At 48.5% G+C, this 17,988-nt stretch overlaps 1 protein-coding gene across 2 annotated transcripts in view; it reads left to right on the forward strand.

Moving 5' to 3' along the window:
- The window catches only part of SIT1 (signaling threshold regulating transmembrane adaptor 1), a 187,245-nt gene extending 169,856 nt beyond the window's left edge, over positions 1 to 17,389 (forward strand). For both annotated transcript variants that reach the window (XM_085623795.1, XM_085623801.1), the window contains one exon: positions 15,874 to 17,389. In XM_085623795.1, coding sequence (XP_085479921.1) covers positions 15,874 to 16,128 — 255 coding nt within the window. In that variant the 3' untranslated portion in view covers positions 16,129 to 17,389. The remainder of the gene's footprint in view (positions 1 to 15,873) is intronic.
- Positions 17,390 to 17,988: the final 599 nt, after the last annotated feature.

Below are 17,988 nucleotides of genomic sequence, written 5' to 3' on the forward strand. Positions count from 1 at the left end.
CCCTTCCCGAGTACTCCTCCCTATGGCCACAAGCCCCCTTGAGTGCATAGGTACATGATTTAATGTTAAAATCTCCCACCCATATGATGGCTGCAGGTTTGGGTGTACTCAATAAAAAGGCATCAATGGCCTGCTCTATGTCAGAAATAAACTTTCCCTGTTTGTGCCCGGCTATGTTGTTATAAAAGTTCACTATTATTAAGTCTCTGCAACCGCTATGAACCATACGCAGAACCGAGGCATGTTCACCTAGAACTACATGATCACTAGCACAGAACTCAGTCAGTGCAGTGGATATCAGGGTCACGAGTCCGCCCTTGGCTCGACCAGCTTGGGATGCCACAGCCTGCACATTAAAGGAAGTATAGCCCTCAACATGTACTTCAGCCCTATCCCAAGTTTCTTGCAGGCAAATAATATCGTAACCTTGTTTAATAAAATCAGCCCATATGGGGGTGTTTACCTTGGAAGCTAGCCCAGCTATATTCCATGTAATAGCCCTTAGGTTCTCTTCTAAGGCGACATGGGATGGGTTGGTAACTATTGTGGCCGATGATATTGTTGGATTTATCATACATTTTTCGGCAGTACATATGGTGGTATCTGACACATTAGAAGTTCTTAGAGTGATGTTTTCCGCATCCTGGAGAAGCCCATCACTGCTTTGAGGGTCATCAACCACATTGGGTAACACAGTAACGTTCCCCACAACTCCACCTCCAATTGGACTCTCCCGCTTCCCCTGCCCAAACTGTAATTTTCAAACACAATCATCCATGCTGGAAAAAACATCAAACCTGTTCCCTAATTCTAAAGGTGTAAAAGGCCTCAGGTGCTCCATTCTCCGAATGTTGTTATTCCTGGGGCCGCTAAGGGGGACCATATTCCAACCTTGGTGATCGATTCACTGATTTGGTGCATAAAGGGCAGTGGGGTCATTAGTGTAGACTGAGTGATTTTTCCTTACATAGGATGTGGGGAAAACCAAGGACCTAGGATAGAAATAGGTCAAAGATCGAGGGCGAATTTGGCTATTACCGTTGCCCAGGGGCCAGTTCAATATAGAAGCTACCGCTTCTGGGTCTCTGAAATTGATCAGAACTATATCTCCATCCACGTCTTTATTCCTTCCACCAAGCCATGGGAGACGTCTAACATGTAATATCTCACCATTTACTTTCCTATTTATGGGTCTATATGTTCTTAACCAGTGGATAGTTTTATTTTTAAGCTGGGCGTAATCCTCACTCTTATTATCAGTTAAAACAGGAACCCCAGTCAGCACCACCACTAAGGGTGCGGCTTCTGGGGGTAAATCAACCCGAAGACCATGAATCCCAGGGGCCCCCTCCCACCTAGGGTTACCCTGCGCCTGGACGGTGCTCCCTACTGGGGCAATACTGGCTTCCTCCACCAACTCCATGACGGGCTTGCTAACTAAATGTTCCTTCGGCAACAAAGGTTCATTTCTGCCCTGGTCCGGAACTAGGTGGGCCGCAGTCTGCATTACGTTCCTACTAAGATCAGGAGGTTCCCTAGGTGGATTTATAGGGGGAGCTCCAGCCTGTTTACTAGTACCATCCTTTGTAACCTTACCTACAACGGCCATATTTCTCATTGTAGATTCAATGTTCGCTAGCCTATACTCCAACTTCCTTAAGATGTCAGTAATGGGTAAAAGGAGAATGCTAATCATATCCCCCAGTTGGGGTAAAAAATCTGTGGGAATAGGCACCTGTGGGATAACTACAGTTGATAGAGCAGGCTCTAAGGGGGTCACAACAGGGTTCACAGCCGTTGAACTTGTACTAATGGCCGTCGTCTGGCTATGATCTGGCCCAATTAATAACCCCGAAACAGACCCATTAGAAGTATAGTGGCCAAATTCTGAATGCAGTGTCCTGGGCCCATTGATCACCCCCACCCTACGCCTTTTTTTTCTGGGAGGAGGGCCGTGAATAATCCCCTTGTTCAGATTCTTAGCCTTTTTTCCTACCCCCCGTCCCACAAGGCGCGTATTGAAAATTTTAGAATGACTTGTGGCATGTGGGGGGAGAGAGTCGCTGATAACCTGAACACTAGGGACACAGTTTGAGGGCGAACAGTCACGTAACAATAGCGGAACACCCTCTTGCGAGAGGGGGGTGTCGTTTACACCATTACTACCACTATCGACAGCAGGAATGTTTGGGGAGACAACCTCTGGAGCTCTACGTTTCATGTTTTCAATTGAGCGACGACGTTCTAGTCTACGCTCCTCCAGGGTAGTGTCCAGCTCCTTATCCATTACGTAGGATTTTTTAAAATAACTGTCAAGGGGGCCATTTACCACTGGCCTTGGTTTCTCCCCAGGCATGACATTCACACTAGAATCCATGGCAATTTTTGAAAGAAAATGAAGAAACTCCCAATTACCACAATGCAGCGGAGTCACTCCTGGCCCAGCCCAGCCTCGATCGGCCTCGGAGGGTCTCAGAGGGTCCGCCCTTAGTCCGGGCTTTGTCCTGGGTGATGTCCCGCAAACGCGTCCCGCTGACGCGTAATACCTTCAGGTCTTATACTGGCTGTAGATAGAGGGGGCGGAGTCACGGGAAGAGGCGGCAGGTGTGCTGGATGGAACACGCACAGCCTGCTGGTCCTCGCAGTCCCGTACTCCTGTACAGCGGCTCACCGATCAACTTCCAATGCCCAACGGGGCTCCCTGGACACAGGTTAAGTGAGGCCAATGCCCTACGGGGCTCCAGTAGCTGCAGGCAACACGGGTCAATTACTCCTCTGCGAGCGGCTCCCGCGAAGCGGGGGCCGCGAGCAGTTTTCAGCGGTCAGCAGGGGGCGGAGTCACGGGAAGAGGCGGCAGGTGTGCTGGATGGAACACGCACAGCCTGCTGGTCCTCGCAGTCCCGTACTCCTGTACAGCGGCTCACCGATCAACTTCCAATGCCCAACGGGGCTCCCTGGACACAGGTTAAGTGAGGCCAATGCCCTACGGGGCTCCAGTAGCTGCAGGCAACACGGGTCAATTACTCCTCTGCGAGCGGCTCCTTTGATATCAAACTTCTCAGCACATTAAACCCACACTGATGCTAGTGTGGTATTTAATGAAAAATGCACACAGAGGGCATCTTAGAGATGCCCCCTGAAAACCGACCTACCACTAGTGTCAATGCTGGGTGGCTGCTTTCAGCTGCCACCACCAGACATGTTTCTGGACCCCTGGGTCGAGAGCCTGCTGCTCTTGGGGGCCTGAAACAATGCACATCCTAGGACAAGGTGCCAAGCCTCCTCCCCCAGGATGGGCAGGGTTCACGAGAGGGAAGCTTCAAAGGCTTGCCACCTTTGTGAGCTTCCCCAGACCACTTGCTGCTTTCAGCACCTGGTTTTGACCCCCACTTTGGGTTCGCGAACCGGCGGGAAAAACAAGTGAGGAAGAGAGGTGTGCCCACCTCTGTGAACTCCACCCCTCAGGTGGGGTAGGCGAGGTGAAGCACAACTCTCAGTCCCCACCATCTTGCAGATGGGTGGACTCAGCCAACCAGGGAAAGGCTTATGCGCCCCTCCCTCTGGAGAGTGGCATAATAGGGGGTGTACCTACCCCAGGAAAGGGACCCTTTGGTCTCAACCTTTTTACCTACCTGTAACGTCCTTAAATCTAGTATTTAGGGGCAACCCTGAACCTTGCTTCCTCAGACCAGAAGAAACTACAAGAAAAGAAGAACAAGTACCGAACAGCCGTGCTGAAGCTAACAAGAGGAAGACGCCCACTGACTTGCCCCCAGCCCTAGTGGCCTGTCTCCACCTCGAACCTGCTCCTGCAAAATCGTCGCAGAAAACTGCCGCAAAAGCTATGTTTTTTCTGAAGCCGGATTGGGAGGAGTTGAGGATGTTGTGCTCTTCGATGAATGTGGCGATTTGGCTGTTGATGGCTTTCTCGATTACTTTCGCTGGGAACGGGAGCAGGGAGATGGGTCTGTCGTTTTTGAGGTCAATGGGGTCTGCCGAGGGTTTCTTCAGGATGGGGTTGACTTCAGCGTGTTTCCAGTCGTCAGGTAACGAGGCGGTCGCCAGGGAGCGGTTGATGGTGTGGCAAAGCAAGGGTGCGATGGTGTTGGCAGCTCTGTTGAAGATGTGATTGGGGCAGGGGTCCGTGGGGGCCCTGGAGTGGATTGACTTCATCGTCTTAAGTGTGTCTTCGGAGGTGAGGGCTGTCCAGTTGTCAATCGTTGGCTTCAGGGTGTCGGGGGTGGTTGGTGGTGGTTCAGTGTGTTGGTTGTCTTCATTGAAGTTGTCATAGATGCTCTTGATTTTGTGGTGAAAGAAGGTGCTGAGTTTGTTGCAGAGGTCTTGTGAGGGAGGGATGTCAGTAGACTCGCAGGTGGGTTGGGCGAAGTCCTTGATGATGAAGAGTTCATTGCTGTTGTGTGCGTGTGTGGAGATTCTGTCTTCAATTGCTTTTTTCCTTGTTTCTCTGATGAGTCGGTGGTGGGCGCTGTTGGCGGCTCTGAAGTTGTTGTGGGCTTCTGTGGACTTGGTGTTCCTCCAGGCCTTTTCTAGGCGGCGGCAGGTGCGTCTGGACTCTCGAAGTTCGGTGGTAAACCATCTGGCTTTCTTGGCATGGGTGTTGTTCTTTTTCTTGAGGGGGGCTATGGTGTTGGCGCTGTCGGAGATCCATCTGTGCAGGGTTCAGGCTGCGGTGTTGGGGTCTTTGTTTTCCGCAATGGTTGGGGTGGAGTTGCTGAGTGAGAGGTGAGCTGGTCGTCGATGATTCTGGTCCCGTTTCTTCATGGGAGTAGGTGCTGGTGTCTGTGGTTTGTGGTTGTTCTGAAGGTGAATTGGACGCATCGGTGGTCAGTCCATGGGAGTTCAGTGCTGTGGCTGAAGGTGATGGAGTTTCCTGTTGTGAAGAGGGGGTCGAGGGTGTGTCCTGCTGAGTGCGTGGGTTCGGTCACGATTTGGCGGAGTCCAATGTGGAGGTTGTCCAGGAGGGATGTGGTGTTGGGGTCCAGGTGGTTGTCGAGTTGGAATTTGAGGTCTCCAGCAAGATGTAGCTGGTGGATGCCAATGCATGTGGGGAGATGATGTCCGTGATGGAGTTGGTGAACGGTCCGTGGGGTCCAGGGAGTCAGTAGATGAGGGTTCCTCGGAGGGTGGTGGTGGGGCTGGTCAGTATCTTGAAGTGTAGGTGTTCCATCATGTCTGTGGGCTCATTCGGGAGTGTGCTCAGGCGGAGGGTGGATTTGTGGACGATGGCGATGCCTCCTCCCGGGCAGGTGTGGCGGTCCTTCCTGGAGATCTTGTATCCTTGGGAAATGGCGGTGGCGATGTCTGGTCTGGAGGTAGTGTTGGTCCAGGTTTCGGTGAGGAATGCTACATCCGGGGTGGTGCTGTCGAGGAGGTCCCAGATTTCGGTGGCGTGTTTGTGGAGGGATCGGACGTTGAGGAGGATGTATTGCAGGGTCTTTGGGTCGGGTGTGTTCTTGCGGTCGGGTTGTGCTGGGTCTGAGTTCCTGGCAGTGCGTGGAGTGCTACTGGATCGTAGCGTTGGTGGTGCGGAGGTCCAGGGTTCGTGGTGCTGGTCACGGTCGGATCACGGACGGGCGCAGTAGCGACTGCCATTAAGTAGGAGTCGGGGAGGGCTGGACTGCTTGGAGGCGGAAGCGGGGAGGCGAGCTGGATTGGGCCGGTCGCAGTAGTCGTGCCGGGGGGGAGGGGCCATGGGGGCAGCAGCATCGGGGAAAGGTAAAGGGAGGAAATAAGGAATAAAGGAAAAGGGAAAATAAGCAGAAATAAAGCAGAAACGAGCAGAGATGCAGAAAAGTGCAGAAAGGTGAAAAATAAGAGAGGGTAGAAAAACGAGTAAAAAAGCAGAGCGAGAGGAAGGAGACAGAGGTCCACTGGACCACCAGGGATAAGGCGTAGGGAAACCTGCGGGTGGAGGAGGACCTCGATCACCAACACTCAAGAGTGCAGGGGCTCGGGGGAATGCCTTACTTAATGGTGGAGCTGCGAGGGAGGGAGAGCAATTTCACTGACAATGAGTCAGTGGTCTTGCTCGCCTGTCCCCGCAGTGGCTACCATTAAGTAGGGGTCAGGGAGGGCTGTATAGTGAAAACACCCCAGGACATCGGTACTGCCTCAATGACCCTTTGTTTTGGGTTTGTTTTCTGTGAGGAGATATGGGGGTGCACACTTAGGTTTCTCCAACCCAGCTGTGTTGCACAGCAAGGTTGGAGAAACAGCACAGACTCCCAGGCACTGTCTGAGCGGCGAACCGGGCCGCTCAGACCAATCCTGGTGTTGCTCTCATGCTACTTTGAGCAGTGCTGGGATTGGTGGGGAGCCTGTACCTAGTGACTGCCAGGAGGAGAGCTAGAGAAGAGCACCAAGGTGGCCGTAGTCGACAGGTATGTATCCTATATCAATTTAAAAACAGCCCACTGTACCAGTTGCCTGTTGATGTTTCGACCTCGATAACAATTATTTAGAAAAGGGTCTTCTTCAGGACGCAAAATATATACAGAAAAGACACCAGTAGACTGTGGCAGAGGATCCCACAATCAAGGATGTGCACATCAACTTTTCAGGGATAGGATCATCGTGGCTCGCATAGAACTAGCAAGCAGCTAGAGTAGTGTTACCAGCACTGATTGCAGTTTGTGTGGGTTTGGTAGAAATTTTAAAAGGTGATCCGAAGTAGTGTCACAAGAGTGTCATTATTGTCCAGCAAGTAAATAGATTTTAGGCGCCAACAGATTGTTCCTTTAGCGAGGGTAGTCTCAGTGTACAAACACTGTCTTCTTTGACTCGAGCAATGTTGTGACATTCGCCTCCCATTTATGGAGGATTTATCGTGGAGCTTACTACTTTGCGTGAAAATGCACTGTAAGGCCCTCTTCGTGGCTGAAATCCAGCTTAGCCCTGGAAGGTTATCTGGGGGTGCTGCCCTAGTAGGTAGAGAAAATTTGTTGTACCTTGGCACAAATAATAAGTTTGACAATTAAGTTCAGTTCTTTTACACCCTGATTTCTGAGCCCATTTGTTAGGACATAGATCTCAACTTGAAAAAATCAGAACAAACACTATATTCCGTATATAAAAATGTTGTACATTAAATTTATTAAAAACACATTCTATTACAATTTAAAATAGACATATAACTGTCTAATATCATGAAGCACAATTCATACAGAACACACTTCATATACAATACACAATACCCTCCTCAGTTTGGACACCTAATACTGCAACAGACACATTACAGAGAGACAAGAAAGAAGACAGTATATTTTGTCATTAATTAACACATCCGTTCTCCCAGAGTTCTTTTAGCAATAATTCATCCTAAACCTTTTCTATAATTCTATATCATTAGGAGAACCTCTTCCAACGAATTGTGTTAGTTTCAGCGTCAACGCGTTTCGATGGCTTCATTCACTATTCCATCTTTTTCAAGACCAATAATTATGTCTCTCCTATTATTGGCACTGGTTGGTTACCATTAAATCACACTTCCTTATGTCATATCCTTATTTCTTCTTATTTTATCTGTTTTGAGGACATTTGTTCCCTAGACCGATCTGATCTACTATCATAATCTTATCCACTTGCTTATTATTTTGTAACCACGACATCTACAAGTAGCCTCCACTTTTATTCGTAGTCTTTAACTGCAACCATATCAACACATGGAAGATTATTCTTATTATTTTTTCTGTATGGGGCAACCTCAGTGGGAGTTTGTTCCTCCAATCCCGAATTCTCTTGGGAGGTCCTTCTATTAGGCATCGTTATTCGGTCCTCCGTGGTTGCGGGTGCTCCTGGCGTTTTCCAAGCAACCTGCTGCCCTAGTTACAACCCCCTGAATTATATTGAAAATAAGCACATGACCCTGTTTAGATGGAACTGGCAGACTTAGCTCCTGTATAAATAAAGCTCTGAAGCTAGATGTGCTTGGATTTCACTGGCTCCTCAGTAGAAGTTATGGAAACTAGGAATGGGGGCTTGAGGGGAAGGGCTCATCAATTTGGCTGAATATTTGTCCGAGTACAGTTCAGGATGCACGTCACTCTATCCTTGACTGTTCCGTTTAAGACTGCATCTGACACCCTAATCCAGGGAGGGCTCTTAATTGCTTCAGATTGCGAAAGATAGTTCTTCTCCTTTATTCTTAAACAGTCGTCTTTGTCGGGGATAGTAGAAAACAAGAGCAAGTAAAAGAAGAAGCAGTATCTCTGGAAATCAAATGTGAAGCAGGGAAATTCTGGGACTGCAGCAGTTGGTGCATGGCCCCGCCCACCGGGGTGGTCAAACCCTTGATCTTATTTTTTCACCTGATGGATTAATCCAAGTAAAAGAGATCTTAGCTTTGTACTGGACCGACCTTGCATTATTAGCCCTCATCCTCAATATAAAAGAACCTCACACTCCAAAGACAGGCTCAGCCATAACAAGGAAAGGCAGGGCCTGGCTTAAACTCACCAGGCGAACATATGGGCAGGTACGAGGTGGACATATGGACAGATTTTCAGCCTTTCTAATACCTTTAACTCTAAGAACACAGTAGAGAACAATTGCTCTGCCCTCGAGAAGGGAATCTTAGCAACACTAGATAAAGAAATACCCCTCACAATCTAAAAAAGCCTCACCGACCCTCTGCCCCATAATATAGAACATCTTTAAAAGAGTTAAAACGAGCCTGTAAAAAACTTGAAAGGCAGTGGCGAAGGTCTTATTCAGAAGAGGACAAACATTTTTTAAAGAACTCTCTGAATGAATATAAAAGGGTAGTATGTAAAGTAAAGGCCAACTACCATGCCACTACTATCATGTCCACTCCTAATAGAGCAAAGAAGATCACTATCCTTTGGTGGACTTGCATTTCCACTGCGCAGCACCATCTGGTAGCTGCTGCTGTCCCCATCTGTTGCTGACTCGAAAGTCAGGAGTTCGAGGCCCTTCTCCACCCGCAAACTCCTGCCTGTGCCTCATCCCTGGTGGTCCAGTGGTAGAGCGTCACCCCTCTGCTGCTTGACTGCTCTTCTGTCTTTCTTTCTGCTTTCTCTGTCTCTATCTGCGTTTCTCTCTCTTTTTATTTTTGCTACTGGCTTGTTTTCTTTCCTTTTCCTTTTCCTCCTGTTTTTTCATTCTCTTCGCCCCTACGATCCCCCGAGCCATGCCATTCTCCAGTGTCCCTTCCAGCTCCTGGGTTTTCCCTTTTCTTCCAGCTGGCCCCCCCCCCCCGCCCGCAACACAACTTAATGGTGGCCGCTGCACGGTGAAAGTGCAGTACACTATCTTTTAGTGGACTTGCTCCTTCCACAGTGCAGCACCGTCTGGTAGCCGCTGCTGTCCCCATCTGCTGCTGCTGACCCAAAGGTCAGGAGTTTGAGGCCCTCCTCCAACCGCAGACTCCTGCCTGTACTTCAACCATGGTGGTCCAGTGGTAGAGCATCACCGCTCTGCTGCTTGACTGCCCATCTGTCTCTCTTACTGCGTTTCTCTCTCTCTTTTTATCTCTGCTTCTGCCTCTTCCCTTTCCCTTCTGTTTTTTTCTCCCTTGTCGCCCCTGCCTCTGCGATCCCCCGTGGCCCGACACCTCTTCAGTGTGCATTCCCACCTCCCAGCTGTCCAACCCCCCGCAGCACTACTTAATGGCAGACACAGCTTGCCAAAGGCAACCCTGTCTGCGCCCATCCACGCCTGGACTGCACCCAGGGACCCTGCTTCTCGGACATTGCACCATTATGACGCCAGCACCCTCCTCACCCTCAACGCCACACCGCTTGTCATGTAGCATTTCTGAAGCAGGCCCATGAACCCTTTGCCTCCCGGAACTGCAACCACACCTTCTCCCACGTCAACACGCCAGGTCCTCTTGCTGTCCAGCCGACCAACAGCGCACCTGTCCGGCTAAACTGCATCCTCCTCAAAGTGCGGTCCCTCCACAAACATGCCACCGAAATTTGGGACCTACTCAACGCCACCTCTTCTGACATCGCTTTCTTTACAGAAACCTGTACTAACCCCTGCTCCGGACTGGACATCCCCATCCCCGACGGCTACAAAATCACCCGCAAATACTGACCCGACTGCTCAGGAGGAGGCATCACCATCATCCACAAGAGCACACTCCGACTGACCACGCACTCTAACAACCCAATGACGGCCATGGAACACCTCCACTTCCAGATCCGGACCAACCCCAATGACCCCTGTTGCGGCACCCTCATCTACAGGCCTCCCGGCCTAACCGCCCTTCACCTACACCATCGTAGACCTTATTGCACCCCAGTCTCTCGCAACCACTGACTATATCTTACTCAGAGACCTCAACGACCACATGGACAACCCCAGTGACCAGAACACCACCTCCCTTCTGGAGAACCTCGCCAACATCAGACTCAACCAGCTAGTTACTGCACCAACCCACACAGCTGGACACACACTCGTCCTCATCTTCTCCGCCAGCGGGAACATCAGCTACAGCCACACCACCAAACTCTCCTGGACTGAACACCACTGCGTTCATCTCGCCTTCGTCACACCCAACGTACACCACCACCCTCATCGCCCCCGTCGCAGCTGGATCAAGGCCACTGAAGAACTTCTCGTCAAATCCCACAGCACAACCACTCCACCTACACCAATGTACACCAACACCACATCACATAACCTCCACCAATCTCCAACTGCGCCGATCACCCTGGCACCCCTCAAGAAAAGACCAGGCAAGCAACATCCCAAGAAAGCCAGCTCCACGAGTCCAGAAGCACCTGTAGGCAACTCGAGAAGAGATGGAGGAACAACAAAACCCCAGAAACTCACACAGCCTTCAAATCTGCTGTCAACGTACACCACCTCCTCCTCAAAACCACAAAGAAAACGGCCCTTCAAGACAGAATCAATGCTAACACACACAACATCAAAGAACTCTTCGCAATCGTCAAGGAGTTCGCCAGGCCCAACAGCGAGACCACAGACGTTCCTCCCTCCCAAGACCTCTGCAACAAACTCAGCACCTTCTTCCACCACAAGATCAGAAGATCCACAACAGCTTGAACACCCTAGACCCGGCACCATAGAACACAACAGAGGACACACTCCAGTCCATGAAGAGCATCCACTCAGGAGCCCCAACGGATCCTTCCCCATACCACATCTTTCACAGAGAAGCCGCCACCATGGCCCCCCATCTTTGCCACACCATCAACTGCTCCATCGAAACCGCCACCTTTCCCAACGACTGGAAACACGTTGAGATCAACACCCTTCTGAAGAAGCCGTCCTTATACCCGGAGGACGTCAAAAACGTCAGGCCCATCTCCCTCCTTCCTTTCCCATCCAAGATCATCAAGAAGGCTATCATTGGCAAACTCTCCAAGTTCATCTAAGTGAATCACGTCAAGGACACCTTCCAATACGGCTTCTGAAGCAACCACAGCACAGAGACCACAATCCTCGCTGCTACCGATGACATCCGTTCCCTCCTCAACCGGGGCAAGACCAAAGCCCTCATCCTACTAGGCCTCTTGGCTGCCTTTGACACTGTCTCCCACCGCACCCTAATCACGAGACTCCACGACGCCCACATCCATGACAAGGCACTGGACAGGATCCACTCCTTCCTCACCGGCCAGACTCAGCGAGTTAGACTACCACTGTTCCTCTCACAACACACAGAGATCAGCTGTGGAGTTCCCCAGGATTCCTTCCTGAGCCCCACCCTCTTCAACATCTACATGGCCCCCTCACAGCCATTGTCAGAAGCTACGGACTCAACATCGTCTTCTACGCCGACGACACCCAGCTGATCCTCTCTCTCACCAATGAACCCACAACCGCCAGAACCAACTTCCACAGTGGAATGAATGCTGTTGCTCCCTGGATGAATGACAGCTGCCTCATGCTCAACTTGGACAAGACGAAGTACTCATCCTGGGACCAACTCCTTCAGGCTGGGACGACTCCTGTCGGTTAGATACTCTGGGATTCGCCGCCACCCAGACGGACCATCATACTGGACTTATCGCTCACAGTGAGCTGCCAAATCAACGCAGTTTCCTCAGCCTGCTTTCACATGCTGTGCATGCTTCGAAAGACGTTTACATGGATCCCCACAGAATCCAGAAAGACGGTCACCCATGCACTCACCACCAGCAGACTTAACTACAGCAACGCACTCTACACCGGCGTCACCCAGAAACAACTCAAGAAACTACAGAACATTCAAAACGCCGCAGCCAGATTGGTCCTCGACATCCCCGCCGCAGCCACATCACTCATGCCTACAAAGCTCTACATGACGAAGGACCAGCATACCTGAACCACTGCCTCGCATTCCACCTTCCTGCCAGACAACTCTGCTCCGCCCAACTCGCCCTAGTCTCCATCCCAGGATCCACAAGACCAGAACCGGAGGAAGTTAGATCTGCTACCTCACCGCCAAGACCTGGAACACCCAGCCCTTCCACCTCAGGCAATCTACATTGCTGACCCAATTCAAGAAGGACTTCCAGACCTGGCTCTTTGAATGATCCTGCACCCAGTGCGACCAGCGCCTTGAGGCCCTTACGGGTGAATAGCCACGCTATACAAACTTCTGACTGACTAATTGATTGATTTGGCATTTTACATGATCTGCCTAACTCATAGTGTCAAAAACTGGAAATAACATCTTCATAAGATCTCTGCGATAATCTTGCGGACTTCTTTGAGAAGAAGATCAGCAAGATTTTGGAGGATATTGGAGGAATCACACCCAGATGGAAGTACGGTATCAGTTACACCTATTCCTTCTAATGTCGAAGTTACTGTTCAACGTGACATCGAAACATACGATGGGCCCAATCATGAAGGTAATCTTTCTCACAGGTTTGAAATCTTCGACCCAATTTCTGAGGAGGGTTTCCAGGCCATTGCTATATCCACTTCATCAGGCTATAGGGTATGGAAAGAAATGAGAGCTGATCCCCCCTACGTTGCAGATATGCAATCAATCTTTGGAGTCGGGTACTGTTCCACCAAGGTGGCAGAGGGCAATAGTCACCCTCCTGCTGAATAAAATCTACAACGTAATTACAGGTCGATATCTCTCTTTCCTTTTATAGTAAAAATAGTCTGGTGCTTTGTCAGTAGGAAGTTGTCCCACTATTTGGAAGAACACTGTGTTTTAGAGGAGAAACAGCTTGGTTTTAGGCCAGGGCTTGGGACTGGGTTGGCCCTACTCCTTGCCCTGGATGAAATCCATTTGAAGGTGGACAGCGGCCAATACTGCTAGATCTGTCGGGCACCTTTGAAAGGTCAACCACCAAACCCTCCTGAATAGCTGAATAGACTAGCCACTTTTGGAGGTGGTGGGACCGTATTGAAATGGATAAGCTCCTATCTTTCATATAGGTGCCAGGTGGTTGCCCTACCCCCTTATCATTCTGCTTTCAAAACTATCCAACATGGAGTTCCACAGGGTTCGGCACTCATTCTATCCTCTTTAATATTTATATGAGGCATCTCATCACCCTTATCAAAGCCCATATCAGGCTAGTTAACAGTGCTCACCACACGCAGCTGATTCTGTCAATCCATAATAACCTGCAAGATGTCGTTGACTCCTTCAATAACTTTGTGACAGACATTGTTAACGGGTTGAATACAAATTTCCTCAAATTTAATGGGGGAAAACTGAATTCCGATGCTGTTCTGAAAACAAAGTCCCCATGACACTCCCCTCTAATGTCTGGCCAACCCCAACTGAGCAATAGCTGCTTCTTCCTGACACGGTCCGCAACCTTGTGGTTACTTTTGATGTAAAACTATCCCTGGGGAACCATGTCACAAAAGTATCAGGGACCTGCTTTGTGCTTCTGTGTGGTCTTAGGAAGGTTTTCCCACTGCTGCCAGCTCAAGCTAAACCTCATTTAGTGTGCAGCCTGGATGTATGATGAATTCATGCATGCTTTTACAACGCATGCCTTTACAACGCGGGCAATACAACGAACGCGTAGTTATCACATGTTCCATTACAACGCAAGTCGTTACAACGACTTGCCTTAGGGAAACGCTGGACTTTGGAATAGTATATTCTACTATTCCAACTCCAGCCTGCGCAACAGTAGGGAAGGTGTTGGATTTAAAATACAACAATGCATTCCCTAAAGCAAGTAGTTGTAACAACTTGTGTTTTAATGGAACGCGTGGTAACTACGCGTTTGTTGTAGTGCCTGCTTTGTAACGGCACTGCGTAGTTCTGTCTGCCTTGTAAACGCTTTTTCGCATGCAGCGTTATTCTGAGCAGGCTCGATTACTGTAACTCGGAGCACCGGAATATCTTATCAATAGACTTTATAGAGTCCAAGCGTTGTGTATCGTCTTTAAGGCCCTTACAAAGGAGCCCAAAGAGATATACTCCAGAGAGATGCCTCAGTAGGTAAATGACCATAAATGCACCCAGCAGCCAAGTTCACAGGGTTTCCACCAGTGACCCTAGTTGGCTCTGCTGGTTGAAGCATTTGACCTGGTGGCCAGTCCAGGTCATAGAGACCTATTTTGGATGGGGCGACTGTCACATGAGTACCCTGTCCTGGACCACCATGGACAGTTAAATCCAACAATAACCATGACATTAGGGCCTTTTTTTGTTTTTCAGAAGGAAGGTCCCACTTCGGGAGTTTGTTTAAAAATAAAAATGTTCTCGAACGGGACCAAAACACATGGGGCAGATTTATCATTGAGTTGTGTCGTCACGCAAGGGGGCGCAAGAGTGACACAACTACTAAATCAGATATATCAAGTCACGCAAGGCCACCTTGCGTGGCCCTGCCTGGCTTGATGAATCTAGAGTAACGCTGCGCGGCACAAATTGCTGTGTTGCGTTACTCTGCCCCAGGGAGGTGTTCCATGGGTGGAGCGTGGGTGTTCCCACGCATCCACCCATGGATCTTGGTGCATTCACAGATTTACCAACAATGAAGTACCTGGGAATGGGTCAAAATGCTTCGCCTCCCAGTTGAAGCGTAACGAGGAGAAATATCTATATTTCTCCTTCTTTTTTTTGCTTTCTATGTGTGCTGCATTCAACAGCACCCATTGAAAGAGGGAAATGACTCTAAGGATTGTTTTTGTGCAGAAAGGTGTCCACTTATGCACCACTTTTGTGATGGAGGGACCAGTTCACCAAACTCTAAATATGGTCCTAAGTCATTAAACATCGGTTAGGGTTATGATTAGCATTAGGGTCAAAATATGGGTTCCCCAATTAAATTAAATTAATTTAAACATGTAAAATCATTTTTACATGAATTTAATAACTTACAATCAAGAGAGGGATGCAAATGGCTTTGAGGAAGAGGTTTTTAGAGAAACAACATAGCGCTAGCATTAGATTCAGGTATTAAAAATAAATGTAAAAGCGTTTAAATAAGTAAAAATATTTAATAACGTTAAACGAGGGGCAGTGTTAATTATATTTAGCAATAGAGGTTTGGATAAGTCAGAAATATTTAAATATTAGCTATTCGATTAAAATTAATCTCAAAAAGGCAAGACCTGTGTGAGTAGTAAATAGAGGACGCTATGGCAAGGTAATTGATAAAATAATGCTACCCACACCTTGATGAGGTGATGGCAGGCAATAAAAGAACAGGGAGGTGACTGTAGGAGAGGAAATGGTATATATTGTGTACTCCTAAGAGGAGCATCATTCTCTTTTGTGTCCCCTGGTTCCAGGCACAGCTGGTTCTCACTCATCCAGATAGGAATTTATCATGTAGTAAGTTTGTCCTGAATTAATGTGGTTGTGTCTCTTCTGTGGGGCATTGAGAAGCCTTCATGATCCTTAAAACCTCTAAAGAGTCTACAGACCTCTCTTCTCTCTCATTGCAGAAGATGTGCTACGCCAATCTGAAGGTGATGAAACCAGCAGCGGTCCAGCAGGCGACGGACTCCGGCATCCAGTACGCAGACGTGGTGACTCTGCTGAATGGAGCGTCGCAGCCCACCGCCCCTGGGAAGGACCCTGGAAAGCAGAAGAGAGCTGCCCCGCGGGCTGTGGAGGCTCAAGACCCCCTCTATGCCTCGGTACAAACAGACCGGTACAAAACACAGTTTGAGGACCTGGACTATGCCAATAACAACTGATGGGTCTTGGAGTGACTACCAGGGGGTACGATTGAGTACTAGGGCTTACTTTGAGTCAGTGGTAGCGGCTTCTCTGTTTAGGGTGATCATCAAGCATACTTTGGTAAGGGTTAGCAGATTGATGAGGGTTTGAGGTTGGTCATGAGGGGAGAGATGCACACCAACTTGGAAGATCTTAAACTCGCGGCCTTTCTTCTACTGACCAGTAATGGTACAGATCCAGGTACTGAGTCACAACTGCGTTGAAGTAGACAGGAATGTTCTATGACAGGCAGCATGCTTTTTTCCTCCTCACCTAATTCCTGTTTTGATTCGTCTTAAGATCTGTTTCTTCTCCCTAAAATCATACATCAAATTATGTAATAAGAAAAGACTGGTCCAGGAGGTGCCACTACATTTTTTGATGTCATTTATTGACATTCCATCGACCGTTTGTGGTGTTGAACATTAATTTCCTGTGACATCTTAGTCACTCAATGGGATGGTGTGATGTCACAGACTGGAATTCATCAATGTATGACATAATAGTCACTCAATGGATGACATGATGTCATACACAGAGATTGATTAGTATATGACATCACAGACAGACAAGGGAATTAATCAGTAAGATGTCAAAGAAAGGGAATAGTCAGTGGAAGACGTCACTGCAAGTCAATGAAAAGGCATGGTGATATATAGGGAATAATCAATATATGACATCACAGCGACTCAATGGGGTGGTGTGATGTCATTGACAGGGATTAATCAATGGGATCGTGTGATCTCCTAGGCAGGGAATAGTCAATGTAGAACATCACAGTAAAACAATGAGATGGCGTGTTATCATAGAAAGGAATAATTACTGTATGACATCACAGTCTGTCAGTGGGATGGTGTGATGTCATAGACAGGGATTACTGAATATATGACATCACAGTATGCCAATGAGGTGTGATGTCATAGATATGGAATAATCACTGTATGCCATCACAGTCAGTCAATGGGATCGTGTTATGTCGGACACATGACTGATCACTGCCACTTTGTATGAGAAGCAGGCAAGATAGATTTGGGATGCTATAAAGAGGGAATGGTCAATGCATGACATCACCAGCAGTTATAGGAAAGTTATGATGTCATATCCAGTAAATAGAGAATGCATAACATCACACACAGTTAAAGGGATGAAAAACAGCTATTACGATGTTGAGATACCAGTGAAAACAAAATGAAAGAACATTTATCATTTCCAAACATATTAAACTCAAACATATTAAAGTAGTTATGAATTGTAGGATCCTACTTTAGATTTCACAGGTTTTGTGGGTGAAATCTTCTTGTGAGCAGTACTGTGCTTTCATGCTTATTTCTGAGCTTCAGCGTAAACAAAACAGTAAATATGGATGATTATCTTGCAGAGATGCATTCTGGGAAGAAAAGATATGTAAATTAAGCAGGGGTCCTAGTGGCGTCTCTGGGAGGAATCCACAAATTCACCCTTTAATGTGATGAGCCTTACAGGACTCACCTTCCCTCACCTGGAGGCTGACGAGAGGCTTGAGAACAGGGCTAAGATCTCATTATATGGACTCACCTTCCCTCACCTGGAGACTGATGGGAGCTAGAGAACAGGGCTGGGATCGCATTATAAAGACTCACCTTCCCTCACCTGGAGGCTGACGAGACGCTTGAGAGCAGGGCTGGGATCTCATTATAAGGGCTCACCTTCCCTCACCTGGAGGATGATGGAAGGCTTGAGAACAGGGCTGGGATCTCATTATAAGGACTCACCTTCTCTCACCTGGAGGCTGACGAGAGGCTTCAGAACAGGGCTGGGATCTCATTATAAGGACTTACCTTCCCTCACCTGGAGGCTGA

The sequence above is a fragment of the Triturus cristatus genome, chromosome 1_1 (genome assembly GCF_964204655.1).
Source record: "Triturus cristatus chromosome 1_1, aTriCri1.1, whole genome shotgun sequence".
Taxonomy (NCBI): domain Eukaryota; kingdom Metazoa; phylum Chordata; class Amphibia; order Caudata; family Salamandridae; genus Triturus; species Triturus cristatus.